Consider the following 23,861-nt stretch of genomic DNA (forward strand, 5'->3'; position numbering starts at 1 on the left):
TCTTTAATTGTTGTTGTTGTTGTTATTATTTTTATTCGTTCGTTTGTTTTTGTTTTTTTCTTTCTTGTTCTTTCTTTTTCTCGTTTTCTCATTCTTTCAATCTCTCACTCACACTCATACTCACTTATACATATACACACATGCTAATACATACATGCAGGCACACACACGCACACGCACACATACACATACACATACACATACACATACACATATATATATATACACACATACATACACACTCACATTTACACACACACGGACACACACACGCACACACTTAAACACACACACACTTAAACACACACACACACACACACTCACACTCACACTCACACTCACATTTACACACACACACACACACACACACACACACACACACACACACACACACACACACACACACACACACACACACACACACACACACACATTCATACTCACACACACTCACAAACACACACACATACATTCACACACTCACTCACTCATTCGCTCTCTCAACCCCACACTCACCCTCACTCACTCGCACTCTCGCTCTCACTCGGGTTTTCTGCCTCTCACTCTCTCTCCTTCCCATCAAACCGGAGTCTCTCTCTCTCTCTTCTCATATGCAAGATGACGATTTACTTAGGATGACACTCTAGCCCGTGACGTTTAAACCATCAGGGTAATGCTTGGGTAAATAAAGCAAGTGTGTTTTAAATAATTTATTGAAGGGGACCCCCAGCTCACGAGGATCAATAATGAATGCTGGGGAAAGAGCGGGACAGATGGCAGCACCGTCCGGGGGCGCAGCCACACTAGCGCCGTCTCTGCAGTGACGACCGACGCGCCAACTTCGCAGAGAGAGAGAGACCTACAAAAGCCAGGGAAAACCAACCTCTTTACCCTCTCCTCTCTCTCCCCCTCTCTCGCCGAATCGAAAAATAATGCTCGCGCCGACGGTCTCGATGTTGAGATAAAAAGCTCCGGACACATTTGGCAGCTAATAATGATGTTTATTATCGGGGACTGGCAAGCAACCACAGTCCCGGGGTCTCTCGCATTTCCATCTCCGTAACCAGATCCATGAACGAATTCTACGCCATAAAGGGGAACAGTCACTGGGTGCGATCTTTATTCCGGCCAGACTGATTTGGTACACTGGAAAGCTCCCCGGGATCAAAATATTACCCTTGTTATGCAATTCATACTGACAAACTTCCATGTGCTGTTGTTTTTGTCTTTTACCAATGCTATTGATGTTATTTGTATTTATATTTCAGATGGCGTGTGCTATTACAGGTTTAAAAAAAAAGGATTTTTGTTTCAGCTAGAAGGGTAATGGATGAACAAGGGCATGTGCTAACATCTTGTTCATGGTGCTGTGGCCATCATCTGCTGCTGGAAATTATTAGAATAAACATGACCGCTGTATGTGTGTGTTTTGCAATTGTGTTATCTTAGGAATAAGTCCTCTTCAGTCTCCCTCCTTCCTTCCCTCCCTCCCTCCCTCTCCTCCCCTCCCCTCCCCTCCCCTCCCTCTCTTTCTCTCTTCCTCTCTTCTATTGTCCCCCCATCCCCCACCCCTTCCCCAGCCTCCGTCCCTCCGGCCTCCCTTCTTCTTGCCCTCTAACCAAGTGCAGCGCCCCAGCATGCCTTCGCTCGCCCAGGCTCTAATGTTCTCTTCTGTGTTGCAGGTGTCACACAGGACTCGAGTAGTGCCAATATTGTGTGCACGAAGTAACAGTTGAACGTTGGTGGAGCTGCCGTATCATCTTCACCCTACGGATCTCCGTGGTGGTGGAGGCAGCCTTGAATGCACTCGGGTCATATTGGGTCAGGAGGTCAAAGGTTTTCACTCTTTCTTGAAAGAGATGATCCAGTTTGGGGATGAGAGAGAGTTTGAGATAGAGAAACGGAGGAAAGAATATATACATTTAAAGAAAAGAAAGGTTACCCTAGTCAGGCTCACTTCTTCAGGGTAAATCAATAGAAAAAACACAAAGAAACGAGAGAGAAAAAAAAACGATAGTAAATTGGAGCAGATAAAGGCATAAGAAAAGGCAACCAGGCTCGAAGATCAGGTCAAGCCACCATCACCAGGATCACCACGTCAGACACGCTGGGGAAGTGGGCCTCTGCGTCGAGATCGAAGACTCGCCGGGCCCACGACTCCGCGCACTTACGACCCAAGGTTTCAAGGCAGCCAAAGTTCCCAGATGAAAACCACAACCACTGACCTATGACCTCCATTCTTGACCTGATTTGACCGCAGAGTGGCGCAAAAATGCAATCAAAATAGCGCAAGATAGGAAGGCTGCATAGCTGGACTAAGAAGTGTTCGATATACTGTACATGTGATATCCCCTAATCTATATAGTGGAAGAATGACCTCAATTAGAAAATAATTGTTTTCTCAGATAGGAAATGTCTAAATTTGTTTTTTATAATAAACCAATTGGTTGTTAAATCAGTGTGGTGATAGTGGATGCCGCTGAGATGATGCGTGCGTTGGGATGAGCCCTCTGGGAACTCGAGCAGCCCTCGGACGCCCGCGCCTCTCCTGAGGGAGGAGGACCTCGGGAAGGGAGGGCTGCCGCCGGACTCAGAGCGGCTCACCTCGTAACGCGGTTCCCAAGAAGTGGTTCAAGTTTATCCGCTACCTAACCCCTTCTCTAGACGGACTTGCAAATGTTTGATAACCCTAAGGTCCCCATCGTGCCAGAGAGGTCACTTCCCCTCTGTTGACCCCCCCTCCCTTCCGGTAACCCTTCTCCAGCCGAGTCCAGCGCCCCTGGGCCGCGGCGGCGCTCGAGGAGGGCTCCAAGGTATACACGCTCTCTGGCATACTCTCCTTCCGTCTCAACTTTATCCTGCCGCTTCCAAAGAACACAAGGTATCTGTAAGCGGTCCTTGGAATCCATATCTTACAGCTCTGGTTCTCGGGTGGCCCACCAGCCTCATGGGGTGTCACAGGGCGCTCCGGGGTCCTCTCCGGACGGACGGGCGAGCCGGTCGACTCCTCCTGAAGCTGGTGAGCCGCCCTTATTTCAGATCCCATAGTAGGAGCATTCTATGGTAGTGGACCCCACGTATGACTCCCCCCAACTGCCCCGAAGCACCACCACTGTTGTTGATTTTTCGTTTTTCTTTCAATATTATTCCTGATCTGCCATTTTTCTGGTGTTTGTATTTTGAGCCCTCTTTCCCCTGGACTCTTCCTCGACCACGCCTTCCCCAGCCCCACACTTTGAACGACTACTACGACCTCCTCTTGGCCTCTTCTGCCGCAGTAGTTCTAACCCTCGAAGTATTATAACCAACTCTTTGGAACTACCTTCCTCCCTCTCCTCCCCCCGAGAACACCCCACCCCTCCCCTCCCCCCTTCTTCCCCCCTTCCTGCCTTCCTTTTTGCCAGATGCCAAAGTGTTTGCAAGGACCTCCAGTAGTAGCAGAGTTTTCCCCGTGTGGGCAGATGGGGGGGGCAGCTACGGGTGATAGGAGTGAAAACCTTTTGGGTAACTTTTCTTCATATGATCCCCTACCTAATGTCATTCCAACTCCTACATGAATTAGAACTTTCCCAGGTTGAACAGCAATAAGGCATAACAGTTTATCAATACCATTGTAACTTTAGGATTTGTTTTTTGTTCACTTTGCATAATAACAGTTTCGAATATTAGCTCTTTACGATGCATTTCATAATATATTGTTGTTCAACTGTTCCCCATTATACATTCTCCTGTGTTAGTAAGTCAAGTGTGGGTACGATGTTCGAAGACCGTTGCTGGTGATAAAAGGTGCATCATTGCACTGCTGATATTGAGTGATATAAGGCCGAGGGGTTCCCCCAGGAGTTCCTATGGGGTTCCCCAGGAGTTCCGAAGTGTTCCCCAGGAGTTCGTGAAGGAGTCTCCGGGGTCCCCTAGGGGTTAGTCTTCCCCTTCTGTGACCACTGCTACCACCTGCTTCCACAACCCACAACCATCGCCAAATCCAATGCCCGCTGCGCAGCCACCCAGTAGAAGAACAAAAAAATGATAATGATAATAATAATAATAATAAAAACTTGTGCGCAAACGGACGGGGAGGAACAACAAACAAATGAGCAACGAATGATGCAGCTGCCGTGATCAGACTCCGTTTAGTTACGTCAAGCAAGTGGTGATGTTTGTGCCTGAAGCAAATTATACTGAAGCTTTACAAAGAATGTATATATTCGTTATTCTAGTGATTCATTAGTTACTACTAAGAACAATGGCCTGACTGAAGGAGGGAGGAAGGGACGTTAAAGAAAGCAGCTGGCGCGACAATTTTTTTCTCTCTCTCTCTTTTTTTTTGCATTCTGGAAGTAGTAGTGAAAATGGTGGCAGTAATATGTGCTGGTAAACCTCAGCTGTGAGACACCGCGTGCGCTAGAGCTGACAGTATGCTCCTCAACATGCTATGCGGGAATTCGTTTTCAAACCGTCTTATTCAAACCTGAACTTCATAACTATAAGATAATAAACCAGCACTGTTCTAAGTGCTGGATAATCCTCGGGTTGTTTCTTTTTGCCACATTTATTGGATGGTTTGAGATACCAATTCGGTGAGGTTGGTACCCCTGTGCGTGAAAATGGCGCAGAATAAAAATATTTATATATTAATTAAAAAACACACACAAGAACTGAAGAAAACAAACAAAAAGTAATGTCAAATCAAAGAAGTCACAATCCTCAAGTATCTTTGTGAGAATGAGATGCCAATAGTTCCACAAGACATCGTGAGGTAACTGCAAGTACTCATGCCTGGGTCATGAAGATGATTTCAGGCGGTACATTTTAACGGGGAAGACTGAAGACAACGTGAACACAGGCGATCAGTAGTGATAGGTTTACGATGGACGTCCAGATACGAAACAGGATGGCTTAGTGAAAAAAAGGCTATGAACTTCTATAAATAAATATATATATATATATACAATAACGTTGCAATGCTTCAGGGCCTATAAGGCAGGAGAGTGCAAAATGGAAAAAAGGATAAAGCGAAGGAAGTGTTATGTATGTTACGAAGAAAGTGGAAAGCGAAGCATGGAGGAATTACACAGAGTTATATATGTATAGATAAAATATATAACTTGTCAAGAAAGGTATTTTGTCAAGACTGATCAGGAAAACGTTAGCAGAGATATGGATACACGAAAAGAACAGAAAATAAAGGGGCAGATAAAAGGAAATAAACACAAAAAAGTAATAAGTATAAAACAAAGAAAATACAGAGCAAGAAAACAATCATTGGCAAGTCCCACACACACGAAAAAATAATGCTAATAAACCCAAAAAAATATAATGAAATAAACATTTACCAGAGTAGCAGAAATGGGTGTAGTTTCCGTCAAAGGCACAAGTCACACGTGAGAGCCTCATCCCCTCTCCGATATAAGATGTGCCGCCCTATCACTCAGGGAGGATGCTACTATCATTACAAAAAAAATACTTAAAAAAACATCGGATTTTTAAATTTCAGGAGGTTCCCTTTTTTTGGAAATTGTTCTCAAGGCGCCCCCTCGCCCCACTTCCCTCTCTCCCCTTCTCTCTCTAGGCCTTGGGGACTTGACCTCTTGAGATCGCTGAAATTGGTGAAGATTTGACCCTAAAGCCCCTTCAGTGCTTCGTAAGAACTCTCGGAGATTATGTCAGGTTTCTTTTTCGAAAGTAGACATTTTTAACCCTTTCGGACGAAGAAGCTTTGTAAGATATCCAACCTCGTGTAATTCAAACAATTTTCAATCTTTGACGGTACTTCCTACCGATGTAAGCTTGGCATTTTCTTTTCTTTTTCTCCGATTTTGGATAGAAAACTTGATATTAGTGAGTGGGAAAAATACCTCTGCTTGGTTTATCAATAACATGCTCTAGAAACTAGCCTATCGTAAAAAATAAACCCAAGTATATAATCTCTCAGTGTTCTTACGCTGACAAGGCATAACCCCTAAGCCCATCTTGTGCACACTGTCCGAGCACGGGATGCTTAAGGAGGGCCACTGACGCAGGCAGCTGGAATGGACGCCGTAAGGAATCGAGTAAGACTAGCAGAAGCTTTGAATCTACAGTAAAGAGGAAAACAGACCAGTAGTGAAATTAAAATACAAGTGAAAAAAAATATGAAATAATAACAATAATAATAATGTTCAAGTATTTAGCTTGTCAGACTTAAATGATATTTAAAGTACACATAATTAAAACTGCCCATTCATCACTTAACCTGCATAGACAATTCAGGAGGTATCAGCTACCGAGGTGTACGAAATATAAAAAAAAAGACACGTTTTGTGTTCATATCACAACCTTTCACCCTTTTGCCTTTGCATCGTTTATAGCCATATTTCCTAAGTGATGATGTTGGATTGTCTAAACATATCGTTCATTCAAAATATGAAGCCTTGTCCTTTGTGTGAATCATCCTCACTTATTACATTTTGAAGTTTGTGTCCTCTTTCATCATTCTTCTTTGTGCTGCTTCTTCTTCAGTCATAACTTCAGCCAGACATCTACAGTGTAAATAATAATGGTTTAAGTAAGTGGATGACTGTACCCGGTGCTAAATTTCCTTTACAGTCAAGGAAGAGGAAATAAATACAAAAAATATGATGAGTAAAAAAAAAAAAAAAAAAATTGCAAAAAAATATGAGGTTTAGGTCACTTGTGTCCCATGTTATCTGCAGGTACTGTAGTGCAAGACAGAAATTCAGCCTAGGTCATCCAAGCGAAATGTTAGATCAGGTCAGGCAAATTTGTAGAGCAAATCATAGAAAACTTGTATGTATAGCTAGGAATGGAGAAAAACAAACAAACACAAGAAACGGACGAAAAACACATGCTAAAGAGAAGATGGAAGCCAAGGAGATCGGTTGTTCCAATGGTGTTGTGTATTCATTGCTGGATAAGGGTGAGACTCGGGCAAGACAGGCACTTGAGGTTTTAAATGATTTTCTTAAATTATAACTGACTACCTCCCTCTGTATTGTACATGTAAGACAGTAGAAACTACAGCTAGTTATCTTCACTTGCCAAGCTCATACTAGTGTACAGGTGACAAGAAAAATATTGATAACACGAAATAAAATAGACCATTAGAAAACCAATGTAAAACATCCACAAATCTTCCTCCACTCTGCTTCAGCCAAATTGAGGAAAAAAACTGTGAACTATCATCACAGACATGCTAGAAAAGTTCATGAGAAAAGTCAAATAGGAAGAAAGATTATGGAGAAGGACTGCATAGGACCTAGGCAAATATCGCAAACATCTCCCCGACTAGTTTGTAGGTGATGGTTATCATGCCTATGAATAAGAGTCTAGTTTAGAGAGATAGAATACCAAGTGAGTAATTACCCAAATTGATCAGCATTATGATAATTTAAATAGGATGATGAAATTTGTGACAGTTCGCCTCTCCAAGATCTGATAAAGTGCATTGCTTCATTATAATTGAAGAAATGCAGTCATGTTTTTATATGTTTCTTTCTAAAGGCCTGTATATATTCTGTAAATAATTGACTGATTGTTTGTTTTACATTAAGCCTGTTTATTGTTGACGGTTTGAGAATCTTAGATAATTATTTTCTCTTGTTGCTGCATGAGAACTTTGAACAACTCTTAACCCATCAGGTTTTGTAGGTGTGGCCTCTTCCTCGTACTGCTTGTGATTGGCTTACTGGGAGAGGGCCCCACCAATCAGAACTTAGAGTGGGCTGCCCGTCCCAAGGTGTCCAAATGCAGTCTCAAGTTTCCTAATCAACTCTCCCCTTCTTGAGCACTATGAAGTAGGCACCAACAAGAGGGGCGGGCAACCCAACCATTTGCTTCATACTTTATCTAGGAAGAACCTCTAGAGCATTATTTGCTTGCTAGATTACAAAAAATATTGGAATAAATGACCACTAAACATTTCAGACGGCCGTAGTTCCTCAAAATGCTGTAACCTCTTCAGCTATTTATGACTCAGCTTAATCTAGAGAGACAATGTAGTTGATCCAAGACTGGGGTAGTTCACTGTGGAGTGATCAGCTATTTTGATCCTCAGATGGTATTTCAATAAGGCTAATTTTCTGTGTTGTGAATATGAAAATCAGCTTTATAGGAGTGCCATGCAAGGCTCAAAGTCGCTGCTCAGGTCACAAATCTTGTTGGTAGATTCTTCTGTTGCATCATACATCAAACCAGTTTTTGGTACTTTGTCTTGATATGTGACGAGATCAGTCATTATGAGCCTTAAGTGGGATCTCCAATGGGGTTCATTTTCCTAAACGACAACACACAAGAAGGTGATCCTTTTGTGAAAGCGCCGCCTGATGCTCCATAACGCAGGTCGCGTCACTAAAGTGCAGCGGTAAAACTTCTTCACTTGAGTCTTTCTCTCCATTGTCTCTTTACATAATAAGGTGCCATGTACTCCCAAGTTTATCTTACTGGCTCCCTCTTCCCCCCCCCTCTTTATTATATTGTATCTATGTTACTTTGCTTCAAACAGTTTTCTTTGTCCACTCAAGGAAAGAAAATATTGTTAGCAAACTGCAGCTACCAATGACTATGCCAACTCTTTCCATTCTTTTCAGAATTATTCGTAGTGGTATAGGGTTTCAAATTATTGAGACTTTCTCCATTTAACTTTATGATGACTGCCTGTTAATGTATATAATACAAATAAAAGTTGTTGGTTAAATAATGTAACAACAATTCATCGTCATCCATTCCAAATCAAAATGAAGGCAGATGAGCTGTAATTAAGAGATACTAGGCAACTTAATTCCAGGTATTATTGATTAGGCTCTCCCTTTCCATATTTACCCCTCCTACCCCTCAATTACCTGAGGGATGGGAGAGAGACAGCGGCAACCCACACACATAACCTGGGGCACGAGTTTCACATTGTAGTCAAGAGAAGCTCATCCTCACAAGAAAATGGAGGGGGTTCCTTGCGCTGCCTGTCTGTCTCCCAGCTCTCGTATCTGCTTCAGAATCGGAGACATCAATGGGTTCCCAGAGTCGCAAAAAAAGAAAAAAGAAAAAAAGTTTCCAGGGGAAGACAGGAAGCAAACGTGGCACCACTTTGGTTCCGATGCTTCCTGCTTTCTCCTCCTAATGATTGTGTACCAACCATTGCATGTCTCTGTATTAATATGGTAAATAAGAGAACCTCACCTGTTATGGATATTTAATTTTAGCATGTTTCTTTATATGGAATCACCTCTTTATAATAGCATATATAAGGAATTGAGGTATTTAAATTCATTAAAAAATAAATAACAATAATTATTATAATAATAATAATAATAAACTTAAACCTCATTAAACATTTAGGTCAAACATTCTGCTAAAAAATCACCTGGGAACTGATCATTTATTAAATCAAGTCAATACTTATAGGGTATTTACTGAAATTTGTTCCATTTTGTTTATTTTCTTGGGGCACATTACTGGACCATTGTGCTTCAATTGCTTTCATGTTTGTATCCACTAGAGCATGAGGGCCGCGTGCAACTTTTCTTGCTGCTGCAACATCCATCAAGGCTGAATTTCTGGCATTTTTTTTATTCTTTATTTATTTATCATTATTTATTTTTTTGTCTCTCAAAGCGTAGAATATCAACCTTAATTCAGGATCGCGGCTTGAACGGCGCTGGCCCTAACGCTTTATCAATAATCAGTGGCATATTCAGGTGTTTGAGGATAATTATTTTGGATGGCTTCTAAGCAATCTATTAGTTGTAATCATAAAGACACAAGTTAATAAACATGTAGATTGACTAATTATTTATGGGAGGGAACTTAAATATTAACTAAAAGAATGATTAAATTGCAGGCAAAATTGACCATAATAAAAATAAAAAAAGAAACCCTAAAATGGTTTTCAAATTTCCACTGATCTACTTCAAATTCCATGTAATAATATGCCAGGATTTGCCACTCGAGAGATAAAGACAACACAAACAGTAAATATAATAAAAAAAATATGAATTAATACGAATATCTTAAGCGCATCCCATTCAGCCATTTCAGCCATTAAACCTGTGCCTTCTATCCAAAGCTTCCACGGAGCGATTCAGCGGCCGAGCTCTCAGACAGCACCCGAGAGAAAGCAAAATGTTCAGCAATCAGTCATCGCGATTCTTTCTTCACACTGTAATATCCAAATCAGCTTACAGATCTTGACCGCTCAAGCCCTTTTGCCATCTCTTGGGTGGTGTCTGAGGGATTCTGGCCGCGAGCCTTGTTCAACATGTCCATGAACACATTTTTAGCCTTCAGGAATCTACAGCTTATTAAACAATATGCATGCAAAAAGTAAAAAAAGTTAACAAAATATTTTAGAAAATACCCCCCCTCAAAAAAAAACTTAAAAAAAATAAAAAGAAAAGAAAAAGAACAAAAAAAATAAATAATAATAATCAAATACATCAAAGGAGCCTCTATATGGGCCAAGACTTTCTCTTTGGACATGTTGAACCTGGCCCTGACTTTCGTCAACGTTCCACTAACCCTGTGTGATGGGAGAGCAGAGCTGCAACTCTATAGGTGACGAGGTATGCGAGAGTACAAGCCTGGGTTGCTGTGTCAGGTACTTGCATTGCCTGCGACTGGGGTGAATGCCCGTGCCTGACGCGCCCCCCGGGCTTCAACATCATTCATCCCCGTCACATCATTTGTTTTGCTAGATTAAATATGGCTGTTAAGTCTATGTTTACAGTCTTTGCCTTCAGGTTATAAGATTTTCAGGTGACGTTCTCTGTATTGAAGAAAAGTACTAGGTATTTAACATTTCTTCCTTGCTATTAAGGTCCATTGTTGTATAAGATTATGAAAAGATTTGGACCTTGGTAGCTGCAGGATGGACTGGATTCATTGAATCCCCTCATTATTTTGATCTTGTATCAAAGTGTGTGCTTTTTCATGCCAATAAACTAAGAAACCAGTTAAGATTTTGTTTATCTAAACATCCTGGATGATAAAACAAAAAACAACAAAAGTTGAAGATACAATTCAATCCTTTATTATATCCATGTGTGATTTAGACAACTTTACAGGTTGAAAGAATCGGTATAAATTTCTTTGTCTAGTGTCAAAAAGAGACAGAATAGGAAGCAAGGATAATTTTATACAAAAATGACTACTTGGCTTCTATATTTCAAAAAACATCCAAAATTAGTTATTTTTGCTCTAGGGAACACCAAGCTAAGCAATTATACATATATATACACTTTCCTTTATGATCAGAAAGATGATGTGGTCATATTTGTTCCTTAAATGTATGAAAGCAGATATAAAGAGATCATTTATGTAATTAATATTTCTATTACTATTCTATAATAAAAATGAATCTTACCTCCTAACAGAGAAAAGAGAACAATCAAGTATCAAATATGACAGTAAAACAGATGCATGACTAAGATAATAGTCACCTGTAATTCAAATTTTAAAAAGAAAGAAAGAAAAAGAAAAAGAAAAACAACATTCTCCTCATCTTCCTATGTGAGTTTATAAATCACCCATTCATGAACATACACACATACTGCCACTCTTTACAAGTAATAAAACAGAGTATTGAAGAAGAGATACTGTAAAATACAAGCTATATACACATCCGAACCATTCTCTACTTATTTCTTTTTTGATGAAATATTCTGTTAAACTCTCTACTTTAAGCTAAAAGTATAAATAAAATGCTCCCATAACCTTAGCAGAAAGTTGTTATTGAATTATTTAAAAAGTTTCTTGGCTCTTCTATGAAAAAATATATAAAGTAATCATTCACAATCTGTTAAATCTACAGAAACAATGAATTTCTTAACATCTAGTGAAAGCTAACAACATTTGCACTGCAAGTGGTTGCATTGCCACCATACCTACTAAGATTAAACAAAGTATGTATAGAAGCATTTACTATAAACGGTGGAGAAACACTACACATGTAGAGTAAAAAAAAAAAAAGAAAAGATAGGGGGGGGAGGGGGGGAAGACAGAAGTAAAGGTAAAAATAATGAAGGTTTTTAAGGCATCGCTCATAAATGAACCAAATTACCTTTCTCCCAACTTCAATCAGACTGTGTTCATAATTAAGATCAACAACAGTGATAACCCAAACAATACAAGCTTCACCAACATACATGGCCTTATTTCCTGATCTGTTTTGTTGCGGTTCCAATGTGGCACTGGTTGACCTTCGTTGCGAAGCGGAGGGAGTTCAAGGTCTCGCCGAAGCACATTTCCAAGGGGGACACATTGACGAACATGAGTGTCTTGGAATTGCCACCGAGAGAGTTTTGTAGAAGGTGGGTCAGTTTGGAGTTGCGATACGGGATGTGACTTTGCTGTAAGTGGAGAAAAGGTTATTAGAATATACAAAGAATATTCATTGCCGTAAACATGGTCATAATAATACTTCTATACCTATTACACGCACAAACTGAATTCCTCCCTGCCCTGAGAAGGCAATACTTTATTGGTTTTGTGTTTTTTTTTTAATAAATAGTAGTCAAGGTTAATTTTAAAGACTAGAAGGACAGATTAATGTATGGAGAACACACAAAAGATATTAATATTTCACAATTAATTTTACTGTTCCTTTGTAGGTAAGAACAAAAGTTTTAAATTTTTATGGTGTCAAGGGTGAGCTTTAAAATAGTTCTAATGTGATAACGGTACAATAGCTAACAAATTTCTATGACCATTATAGATTTTACATCATCAGCTCCCTAAGATATTTTAGGATATGGGCAAAAGGTGCTCTAGAAATGGCTTTCCTCATTCCACAGATAGAGTGCCAAGGCTTTATCTGAAAGGCGATATGATCCCTATATTTTGCATGCCTTTTTATGTATCAAAATTTAATAATAATAATAATTGTAATAATAACAACAATAACAATAATAATAATTATAATAATAATAATAATAATAATAATAATAATAATAATAATAAGAAGAAATATATATATTGCCATTCCATTACCTTTTCCCAATTCAAGGTGAAATTCCTTACCTTCTGACCCAGAGCCATAATCACATTGCCAAGATTGGACAGAGATCTGTTGATGTTCTGCGTTTCTGTTAGTCTTGCTCCTTCTGAGCCTGACTCCTTCAGTCTCTCTGATCCAGCCAGGTCAACCAGATTCAAGTTACCTGTGAAAAATTATTGCAACATATCAGATATAAAGCAATCTAAGAAAGTAACATTCTGGTACTAGGTGGGTACTGGTACACCCTGATCACCCAATATGCCAAGTACATTATTCATGATCTAAAACACATACATACCCTATACAAAGGTAGCAGGTTGGTACTAGTATACTTTTTTGTACTAAAGCTACATATAATGACAAAAGGAGATTATGGGAATATAGTACAGAGATTCAAGACCTCAAGAAATATACAACCAGCTTAAACAAATTATCACTGCGGTCTGCAAACAATATTTACCCCACTCACTCCCACAAAATGACCCAGTTCCTCAGATCAATGATCCATATTCTTCTGTTCCCCAGTTGTAAATATCACGTACCTTCACAAGACTCCATTGTTTTACTATTGTGTCCTGTAAGTTTGAGTCGGAAGACGGAGTGTGAACGGGAAGATCTCTCATTCATGTTGGTGGCAGCTACAGCTCTCTGCTGCTGCGCTAGAGTCAAAAGATGATGAACACGGCCTTCGTTCTCTACTTCAACCACCTGAAAAAAACAAGGCAATGAATGCTGAATGCTAACTGACAGAAGCTGTTAGTAATAATGATCTAAAAAGCTCAAATGAGTAAATAAATGGATCATTTGAACTACAGCTAAAACTGCAACTATCCCAGGCCCCTCTGAGTCACTGATATAATTCAGTTAGGTCAACTATAGTTCAACAAACTACAATTATATCAGAAAAGATATCAACAAAATGTACATTCACAAGCGGTAGATAAAAATCAATAAAAATAATGCTATGTATTTACCACCTGTGCACTGAGAAAGTACTCAAACAGGATGATAAATGCATTAAATTTTTTTATAGATGCATATATACTGGGGAAAAAAAAAAAAAAAAATTACACTGCTGAACTGTATGTCAAGTACATTCTCATACAACAGGGACAAATTGACAGTTGTATGAATAGAGGCAAAAGTTTTAAAGTTGTATGCATAAAACAACTTGATTTGGATCGGTTTCACAAATAAGGTCAATGGATCTAAACTTAAATGAACACCGCCAGCACTCCAGGAACTGAATGGTTATTAGATTCTGTGCGAGATCAGTACCTTGGTAACTGATACACATATAAGGTCACCAGCTATTCTGCATACTGAAGTACCAACACAAAGACAATCACTATACAATATGCCATTTGTAAGTCAGTTGTGGATCAACATGATTTAGCTATTCAACATTTACACAATGTAGAGTGGGAGCAGCTGGTATTCAACTAAAGGAGCGGGTTAACGGTAGATCAGTCACTTGTGGGAAGCCATGTTCATCATGAGTGCAACTAAGTAACTTTTCCATGAAATCTCTTCCAAGATGTGATATCAACGCCCTCGCAGTGTCTAAAGTACACCCCCTAATTATGAAAATAAAACAACTATCCCTTCAAACCATACCACCATCCCCCCCCTCCCCCCCAATCAAAATAATCTTATGAGAGCTCCTACCTTCAGATTGGTGACATAGGTATCATTCTTCTTGCTGTCAACAAGCTTCACGTCGTAGGTAAGATTCTTGGCTTCCTTGGACGTGGCCAGAAGATCTCTTATGGTTTCATTGTAGATTTCCAAAAAGCTTGCCTCTACCTTGTAAGTCCAGCCCTGTAAGGGAAAAGAATCTATAAGTATCTAAAAAGGCAAAGTGATCTACAGAGGAAACACTGTAATACATCTGAGGTAAAGCCATTATCGGCAAGTAACGCAACAACAACACCTACAATCTCTATTTTCTGTTACACACAAATATTCACACATTTCTTCCAGATATGTATACATATCTCTTTCTCATTCACATCACCACAAAATGCACCAATCCTTTCAGTTTTAAGAAAACACCTGAACTTCCCTCCCATTTGAACAATTGCTCCCAACCAAGAGCAGACGAATGTCAAATCATTCAAAACAATGACTTCTCAAATTGCTGTACTTGAGCAATAGAAATGATTCAAGGTTACATTCCCGACACATCTGCAGGGAGACAGCGAGGGAAGGGAGGAGGACGAGGAGGAGGACAAGGAGGAGAGGGAGGAGTAGAAGGTGCAGGAGGTGGAGGTGATGGGAGTAGGAGTAAAAGAGTAAAAGGTGGTGGAGGGAAGTGGAAGGAGGAGGGGGGGGGGGGGGGAGGTCAAGGTCAGGAGGAGGAGAGGAGGAGGAGGTGAGAAGGTGAGGAGGAGGAGGAAGTGAGAAGGAGCAGGTGAGGAGGAGGAGGAGGAGAAGGAGGTGAGGAAGCGAGAAGGAGCAGGAGAAGGAGGTGAGGAGGAGGAGGAGAAGGAGGTGAGGAGCAGGTGAGAAGGTGAGGAGGTGGAGGAAGTGAGGAGCAGGTGAGGAGGAGGAGGAGGAGGAGGAGGAGGAGGAGGAGGAGGAGGAGGTGAGGAGGAGGTGAGAAGGTGAGGAGGTGGAGGAAGTGAGGAGCAGGTGAGGAGGAGGAGGAGGAGGAGGAGGAGGAGGAGGAGGAGGTGAGGAGGTGGAGGAAGTGAGGAGCAGGTGAGGAGGAGGAGGAGGAGGAGGAGGAGGAGGAGGTGAGGAGCAGGTGAGAAGGTGAGGAGGTGGAGGAAGTGAGGAGCAGGTGAGGAGGAGGAGGAGGAGGAGGAGGAGGTGAGAAGGTGAGGAGGTGGAGGAAGTGAGGAGCAGGTGAGGAGGAGGAGGAGGAGGAGGAGGAGGAGGAGGTGGAGGAAGTGAGGAGCAGGTGAGGAGGAGGAGGAGGAGGAGGAGGAGGAGGAGGAGGAGGAGGAGAAGGAGGTGAGGAGCAGGTGAGAAGGTGAGGAGCAGGTGAGGAGGAGGAGGAGGAGGAGGAGGAGGAGGAGGAGGAGGAGGAGGGGAGGAGGAGGAAGTGAGAAAGAGCAGGTGAGAAGGAGGAGGAGGTGAGAAGGTGAGGAGGAGGAGGAAGTGAGAAGGAGCAGTTGAGGAGGAGGAGAAGGAGGAGGTGAAGAGGAGGAGGAGAAAAAGAAGAGGAATGAGGAGGAGGAGGAGGAGGAGCAGGAGGAAGAGGAATAGGAAGAAGAAAGGCAAGAGTAGGAGGAAGAACAGGGGGGGGGGGAGAAGGTGGAAGTAAAAGGTGGTGGAGGGAAGTGGAAGGAGGCAGAGGGAGGAAGAAGAAGAGGAGGGGGAAGAGGAGGAGGTGAGAAGGTGAGGAGGAGGAGGAGGAAGTGAGAAGGAGCAGGTGAGGAGGAGGAGGAGGAGGAGGAGGAGGAGGAAGAGGAGGAGGTGAGGAGAAGAAGGAGGTGAGAAGGTGAGAAGGTGAGGAGGAGGAGGAGGAAGTGAGAAGGAGCAGGTGATGAGGAGGAGGAGAAAAAGAAGAAGAGGAAGGAGAAGAAGGAGGAGGAGGAGGAGGAGCAAGACCAGGAGGAGCAGGAGCAGGAGGAGGGAGAAGGGAGGGGGAGGAGGAGGAGGAAAAGGAGAAAGAGGAAGAGGAAGAGGAGGAAGAGGATAATGAGGATTAGAATAAGCATAAGAGAGAGATGTTGACAAATTCATTACAAGAGATAACAACAACAGTAGAGTGAGAAAGTAGAAAAGCAAGAATAACTCCCAAACCTTGTCTTCGAGATCCTTCAAGGTCTTGAAAATGTGCTTGACGGTGCGCGGGATCATCCCCTCCAGCGACTCGTCCCCGTGCATTCCCTCCATTGTGAAGGTCTTTCCAGAACCGGTCTGTCCGTAGGCGAAGACGCAGACATTGTAGCCATCCAGGGCAGACTGAGCCAGCTGTGAAATCTCCTCAAACACTTCAGCCTGAGTGCTGGTTGGGTTGAAGACTCGGTCGTAAGAGAACTCGATAGCTCCTCCTCCCCGCCCTTTGAGGCCCGACATCGTGCTGCTGTTGGGATCTGGAGAATTTTATTTTTTAGTAAACGGCTTCAATGAAGAAACCTTGCAACAGTTATTTCCATTCAAAGTTACCAAAAAGAATAATTTCTAAATCCCGAAAGCATCTCCATTCGCACGAAAATATACAAGAAAAGAAACCCTCAAAAAAGAAAAAGGGAATGACTCAGCGAGAGCAACACATACCTCCACCCTTGCACAGTTCAAGTGTCTTCTCATCAACGAAGCTGATATGATGGATTACGTCACTGTCTCCATTTCCCTTGATCTCTTCCCCAAGCAGTGGTCTCACTCGGCAGAAGACACGGATGTTACCCTGTCAGAATAAAACACCCTTGCTATATATATAACAAATCACAGAACAGAAAACACATGTAAGAGTTATCATTACATGTAGCTTGGAAAAGAAAATACTGAAATACCAAGGCACAACTCCCTCCAAACATTCTACTAAATTTTATTTAAAAATAGCCCTGATAAATTAAGTACATTACTTTTTCAGTGTCAATAATGCAAGTGAGAATATAAACATATTTATCAACAATGCTTTACCCAGACAAAACCACAACATTTATCAAAGCGACAAAATATTTGCCAGTTTCTATTTACATCATACCTACATCAACATTTACATAGCACAAGACAAAGGTACATTTTCCCAAACACAAACCTTCAATTCAAGGACGGTGTTGTGAAGCTTTCGCCTGATATTTTCTCCTTCACGCAGCTTTTTCTCCATGTCCTCAATGGTGTCTTTCTGCTCGGCAACCTGAGACTCAAGCTCCGATACTCGTTTACTTCGGTCATCAAGCATTATCTTTGTAGATGACAGCTGAGCTTCAATGCCAGCATGTGCACTTGTTAGATGAGAAACAGTTGACTGAAAAGCGAAGAGAAGTTAAAACTTTTTGTACTGATATGTAACTTCTTTTGTCTGTGAAATAAACTTTCCAAGGAATCAAACTGTTCTATGTAGTAAAAAAGAAATAAGAAGAAGGAAAGAAAAAGGAACATCATTCTTGTACAATACCTTTAGTCCCGCCAGCTCATCCTGTCTCGCTGAAAGTTCTGACTCCAGCGTTTTGATTTGACGTTCAAGTGTAGCTTTATTGAATTCCAAGTCCTGAATTGTACTTTCATATTTCCTCTTGTCAGCACTTCTCCCATCTTGCTCATTTCTACGAGAAATATACATTATTATTATTTTTTTTTAATCTCTAAAAAGCTAGGAAACATTCATTGAATACATAAAACCACCACAATGAAGAAGAATTTGTTATCTAATAGAAAAAAAAGAGGGGCTTGATAACTTGCAGTATAAAACAAACATTTTCCACGAAAGCAAAACAACTGAAACAGAGCCAAGGACTAACCTCAGATTGGAAGCCAGTCGATCAACCTCACCCTGCGTGGCCTGAGATACACTCTGCGTCTTCTCCAGGTTCTGGTTAAGGCTCCTCTTCTCCAGTTCCAGGCTCTCAATGCGCAAGTCATAGTCCATGAACTTCTGCAGTAAGTTTTCGCGTTCTTCTGCTGAGTTCTTCACCAGGGCTTCCATGTCCTGCAGGCGCCCTTTGAGGTCCCATGGCGGTCTTTTGCTTTTTCCTAGGTTAATGGCAACTTTATGTAAGAGCACATAATGAAAGGTCTCATTATATAAAAACAAACAGAACAAAATACTCCATTCATTCATATAAAACAAACCACTTCATCTAGTCATTAGCCAAACTTAAAATTCTACACTTTGCTCCAAGCAGACAAGCTCAAAAGTGAATGAAAATAAAAGGCCATCTATAACCAAAATGCATGCTGGTGCCTTGCAGAAAAGGCAATTGAGCATTATTAGTTCCATGTTTCGGAGTTGCGAGGAGGTTGAAAGACTTAAAGGGTCTAGAAGTTATCAGTAAGAGCAATGTCTTTTGTACTACCAATGATTATGAAACTGTTATAGTAATCTATGCACATGCTTCCTTTTAATCCATCATTCACAGATTCATGTACTGTCCACTGTATTTATTTGTGAATTTTGTTGTACACAATCTTTCTGGAAATCAAGGAAGCAAGGAACAGGAAAGAAAGGCCGAACTAAAGAATTGACTCCTTGTGACTAAGCTCATGTGGAGCCATTCAGTAAATTCTAATTCTACTTACTCAGATGATCTTTAAAACAGGAGAAAAAAACATATAGGAAAGATAAAAAAGAGAATATTATCAAAAATAGAAATAAAGAATGGCAAACTTTTAGAGGTAGCGGCAAAAGCTTCGACAAAAACCAACCTTTGCTACCTGTATCTCCACCTGTCTTATTGCCCCCTACGGGTGGCTTTGATACACTAGTGCCCGAGGACTTTGTTAGCGAGGTGCTGCGTGAATTGACCTGATTAGTGATGTTGGTGCCGGGTCTTCTAGCTGGTGCTTCTGCAACATCAATACACACAATTTGCAATTTAATCCAACAACAGAAAAGCATTACAACTTAGAAAAATAAAAAAATAAATAAAATACAAAAATAAATACATCAGTATTATACACATACAATATACTTTGCAGGAAACCCATCAGAGAATAAATCCAGCAGACAATACAAAAAGTGCCTCACATCAACACATACCCTGATAAAGAACACAAAAATCATATCTGTGCTATACAGATACAGCTGGCATTTAATAACACCGCACAGAACACACAAAATCTACATGCATATTGCAATACCTCATTTTTCTCCCTTCATCACATACAAAAAACCGGCCCAGGATACGTTTTCATCTGCATATCCACTCAGTTCTAACGGGAATAAAGAGGAAAACAAACACATCAGTGCTAAGAACACCAACAATATCAATACTGAAATTGAAGGTTAACAGGTGACTTTTACTAAACAACAGTCTAAATGTGCACAGCAAAATATAAATGTGAGTAAATATACACTAACCATCAATAATAAGAACAAAAGCAATAGTAGTAATAACAATAGTAAGAATAGTAGTTACAGTAATAATAAGTATCATCATTATTATCATTATCATAACAATAATAATGATGATAATGATAAAGATAAAGATAAAGATAATGGTAATGATGGTAATAATGACAATGAAAATAGAAAAGTAATAGTAACAGTGATAATAATAATAATAATAATAATAATAATAATAATAATAATAATAAAAATAACAATAAAATAATAACAATAATAATATAAATTATAAATAAATAAATAAATAATAATAATAATGAATATAATAAAAAATAATAATAAAAATAATAACAACAACAACAAGAGCAATAATAATAATAATGATAATGATGATAATATTGATAATAATAATAATATTAATAATAATGCTTATTATAATAACAATAGTAATAATAGTAATAGTAATAGTAATAATAATAATAATAATAATAACAATAAATAATATGATTATAACAATATGAATAAGAACAAAACTATCAATAACTTTAAAAACAACACTGACAGAACCATCACCTGCAACAGCAAAGCCAATAACAATAGTAATTCTATTACAATAAACCATTAAAAAAAAATAATAAAATAAAATAAATGATCATGAACCGATAAATGCAGCAGCAACAACAATAGTAATAATGTTAACAATAACAATAATAATGTTGCAGCTGCTCTTGATATGAATTATTACAATCTAATAATTACTATCCTTTCCACCATCTCATCATAATTTTCATTACTATTATTACTACTATTATGATTGTTGTTATCATCTAAAATCATCATCATCATTGCCATAATCATTGTTACTATTATAACTACTGTTGTTATCATGATCATTATTGTTCCTATCAATACAATTGATATTATCATTATCATTCATACCATCATTATCATCGTCATGATAACTATTGCTATTATTTATGTTATCCTTATCATTACTATAGTTCTTTTCCATCAAGATTATTAGTAGTAGTTGTATTAAGTGTTATTTTTTCGATTATCATTTTACATAATAATGATAACCATGACAACAATAACATTAATTTAAATAGCAATACAAATATCACTAAAAATAATGGCAATGGCAATAACTACAATAATAATAATAATAAAAAAACAATAACAACGACAGTAGCAGTCCGAACCACCGCCAAACGACCGCACTGACCCTTCGGCCCCCAACCGCCCCCCATCCCCCCCAACCCAGCACCAGCTCCCAAGAAGACCCCGCACCTCCCTCCTCCTCGCGAGACGAAGAAGGCGCGTGCGAAGGCGACACTGACCCTCCCCTCCCCGTCCCCGTCCCCGTCCCCACCGCCTCTTTCGCCGCCCACCGCCCAACCTTCGCCTCAGTCGCCGCCCTTGTTACCTTGCGCCCTCAGGAGAGCTTCGACGATGAGCTTCCCGCTGTCCGGCTTCCGCAGGTCGATGAGCGTGCCGCCGATGCAGAGGCACTGTCGGCTGCGGTGGAAGTGGCCGTTGGGCGAGGGGCCGGTCGGGGCCGCCGCCACCGCGCTGCCCGGCACCTTCACCAGCCGGCTGAAGGAACACCCGGCCCCCATGCTTCATCCTTTTGGAGGGGGCGAGGAGCGCCGACGCCCCCTCTGACCTCGCCCTCCAAGCTCCTTCCTGGCCGGGAATGCGGGAGACCTTGGCCTTTGGAGGAGGGGAGGGGGGGGAAGGTAGGAGGGGAGTGGGGCGAGGAGGGACGGTTGGAAGGGAGGGAGGAGGGGAGGGGGAAGAGGAGGGAAGGAAGGAGTGGAGGGGAGGGGGCGAGGAGGGATGGTTGGAAGGGAGGGGGGAGGGGAGGGGGCGAGGAGGGAAGTAGGAGGGGAGGGAAGGTAGGAGGGAAGGTAGGAGGGGAGGGGGGCGAGGAGGGAAGGTAGGAGGGAAGGGGGGGAGGAGGGAAGGGGGCGAGGAGGGATGGTTGGAAGGGAGGGGGGCGAGGAGTGGAGGTAGGAGGGGAGGGGGGAGGGATGGTTGGAAGGGAGGGGGAAGAGGAGGGAAGGAAGGAGTGGAGGGGAGGGGAGGGGCTCCTCCTTCTATGTTGCCATGAAGCAAAAGGTATATTTTTCCCGTGACCTTCTGCACGTTTATTTTTTTCTCTCTCTTTTCTTATTCCTTTTTCCTTTAGTTTCTTTCGCCTGTGTCAAGGATAACCGCCACTCGCCTCTCCTCGCATCTTATTTCCGAACTAATTACAAAGTCGGTGCTCAGGATCGGGACATTTCACTCACCCTCGCTTTAGTAAACATTCCTGCTGCTGGGGAGACAAAAATATATATTTCCAGCCGGTCGCAGTAATCACACACTCGCCCGGAATGCACTCTGAATAATTAATCCATCGATACCCGTAAATCAAACCAAATTGAAAAAAAAAACGAAATTGAGCTTTAAAAAAATGAAAAATCGCGCGACATGAACCTAGTAAATCAGCTGTAATCATAACTTTTCTTTAGTTTCGTCTATAATTTCCTGTTCCCATTTCGTTTGTTTGAGACCACCGATTTGTAGAAAAGGGACAAAAATCGAGAAACAACATACACGTACATGCAAACACAGACACACAGACACACAGACAGACAGACACACACACACACACACACACACACACACACACACACACACACACACACACACATAATCTATTCAAAGAGAATGCACTGCGATGATTTTCTTTTTTCAAGACACCAGAGAACTTCACAAATCACCTCGGATTTGTCACAAAAAAAAAAATCAAGCACTGTCTTGGCACGCACGTACTTTGTCAGGCCAGCAAAAACTCACAAAATGCTAATCACAAAGGCCCATCAAATCAGAGAATGACTTTGGGTTGTGAGGGAGGGAGGGAGGGAGGGAGGGAGGGAGGGAGGGAGGGAGGGAGGGAGAGGGAGAGGAAAAGAGAGATAGATAGATAGAGAAAGAGAGAGAGGAGAGAGAGAGAGAGAGAGAGAGAGAGTGAGAGGGAGGGAGGGAGGGAGGGAGGGAGGGAGGGAGGGAGGGAGGGAGGGAGGAGAGAGAGAGAGAGAGAGAGAGAGAGAGAGAGAGAGAGAGAGAGAGAGAGAGAGAAGAGAGAGAGAAGAGAGAGAGAGAGAGAGAGAGAGAGAGAGAGAGAGAGAGAGAGAGAGAGAGAGAGAGAGAGAGAGAGAGAGAGAGAGAGAGGAGAGAGAGAGAGAAGAGAGAGAAAGAGAAAGAGAAAGAGAGAGACAGGGAAAGAGAGAATGAAAAAGAGAAAGAGAGAGAGAAAGAAAAAGATAGAGAGAGAAAGAGAGAGAGAGAAAGAAAGAGAAAGAAAGAAAAAGAAAGAAAGAAAGAAAAAAGAGAAAGAAAGAAAAAGAAAAAAGAAAAAGAAAGAGAGAGAAAGAAAAAGAAGAGAAAGAGAAAGAAGAAGAAAGAAAGAAAGAAAGAATGAAAGAAAAAAAGAAAGAAAGAAAGAAAGAGAGAGAGAGAGAGAAAGAAAAAAAGAAAAGAGAGGAAAAGCGTGGGCGCGGAAACAGCTGACGCCTAATCTCACTAAAACACAAAATCCGCCGAAATCGCGTGTCGAACTGCCGACGCCACTTCGCCGAATGACAAATGCTTCTTTCTTCTTCTTCTTCTTTCGCCTACCCTCTCTCTCATCTCGACCTCACCTTTCAAACACCTGACAACTTAGGCCACTCTACTTCGTCAATACATCACGCGTGCCCTTTCCCTCTCCCCCCAACCCCCTTCCCTCCCCCCCTTCGACTTCCTTTTTCCTCTTCCCTCCCTCCCCCTCACTTCTTTTCCTCTCCCTTCTCCCCTCACTTCCTTCTCTTTCCCTTCCTCCCTTCCCCTCACTGCCTCTCTTCCCCTCCCTTCCTTCCTCCCTCATTC

The 23,861-nt window shown here is 41.3% G+C and overlaps 2 protein-coding genes and 1 long non-coding RNA gene across 7 annotated transcripts in view; 1 reads left to right on the top strand and 2 right to left on the bottom strand.

The window, feature by feature from the left end:
- Sh (Potassium voltage-gated channel protein Shaker) overlaps positions 1-10,947 on the top strand; it is a gene marked incomplete in the record, with an annotated part of 306,734 nt that extends 295,787 nt beyond the window's left edge. Inside the window, 1 exon segment of the mRNA XM_070134617.1 lies at positions 1,683-10,947.
- A 50-nt stretch (positions 10,948-10,997) lies between these two features.
- The window catches only part of LOC113817430 (carboxy-terminal kinesin 2), a 21,654-nt gene continuing 8,790 nt past the window's right edge, over positions 10,998-23,861 (bottom strand). For 2 of the 5 annotated variants that reach the window (XM_070135500.1, XM_070135501.1), the window contains exons 5-14: positions 19,307-19,447; positions 18,403-18,634; positions 18,060-18,207; positions 17,700-17,909; positions 17,216-17,345; positions 16,739-17,031; positions 14,654-14,806; positions 13,528-13,693; positions 13,009-13,148; positions 10,998-12,338 (exon numbers count right to left, since the gene is read on the bottom strand). In XM_070135500.1, coding sequence (XP_069991601.1) covers positions 12,141-12,338; positions 13,009-13,148; positions 13,528-13,693; positions 14,654-14,806; positions 16,739-17,031; positions 17,216-17,345; positions 17,700-17,909; positions 18,060-18,207; positions 18,403-18,634; positions 19,307-19,447 — 1,811 coding nt within the window. In that variant the 3' untranslated portion in view covers positions 10,998-12,140. Of the gene's footprint in view, positions 12,339-13,008; positions 13,149-13,527; positions 13,694-14,653; positions 14,807-16,738; positions 17,032-17,215; positions 17,346-17,699; positions 17,910-18,059; positions 18,208-18,402; positions 18,635-19,306; positions 19,448-21,372; positions 21,689-23,861 lie in introns of those variants that run through there. The other 3 variants (XM_070135504.1, XM_070135503.1, XM_070135502.1) reach the window with 3 other exon arrangements.
- Positions 22,096-23,584, bottom strand: LOC138865290 (uncharacterized). Its single transcript, XR_011399364.1, has 2 exons — positions 23,518-23,584; positions 22,096-22,266 (listed from the first exon to the last, which is right to left on the bottom strand). It is a non-coding gene; the product is annotated as an uncharacterized lncRNA (long non-coding RNA).

This window comes from Penaeus vannamei, chromosome 20, assembly GCF_042767895.1.
Source record: "Penaeus vannamei isolate JL-2024 chromosome 20, ASM4276789v1, whole genome shotgun sequence".
In the NCBI taxonomy this organism is placed as follows: Eukaryota; Metazoa; Arthropoda; class Malacostraca; order Decapoda; family Penaeidae; genus Penaeus; species Penaeus vannamei.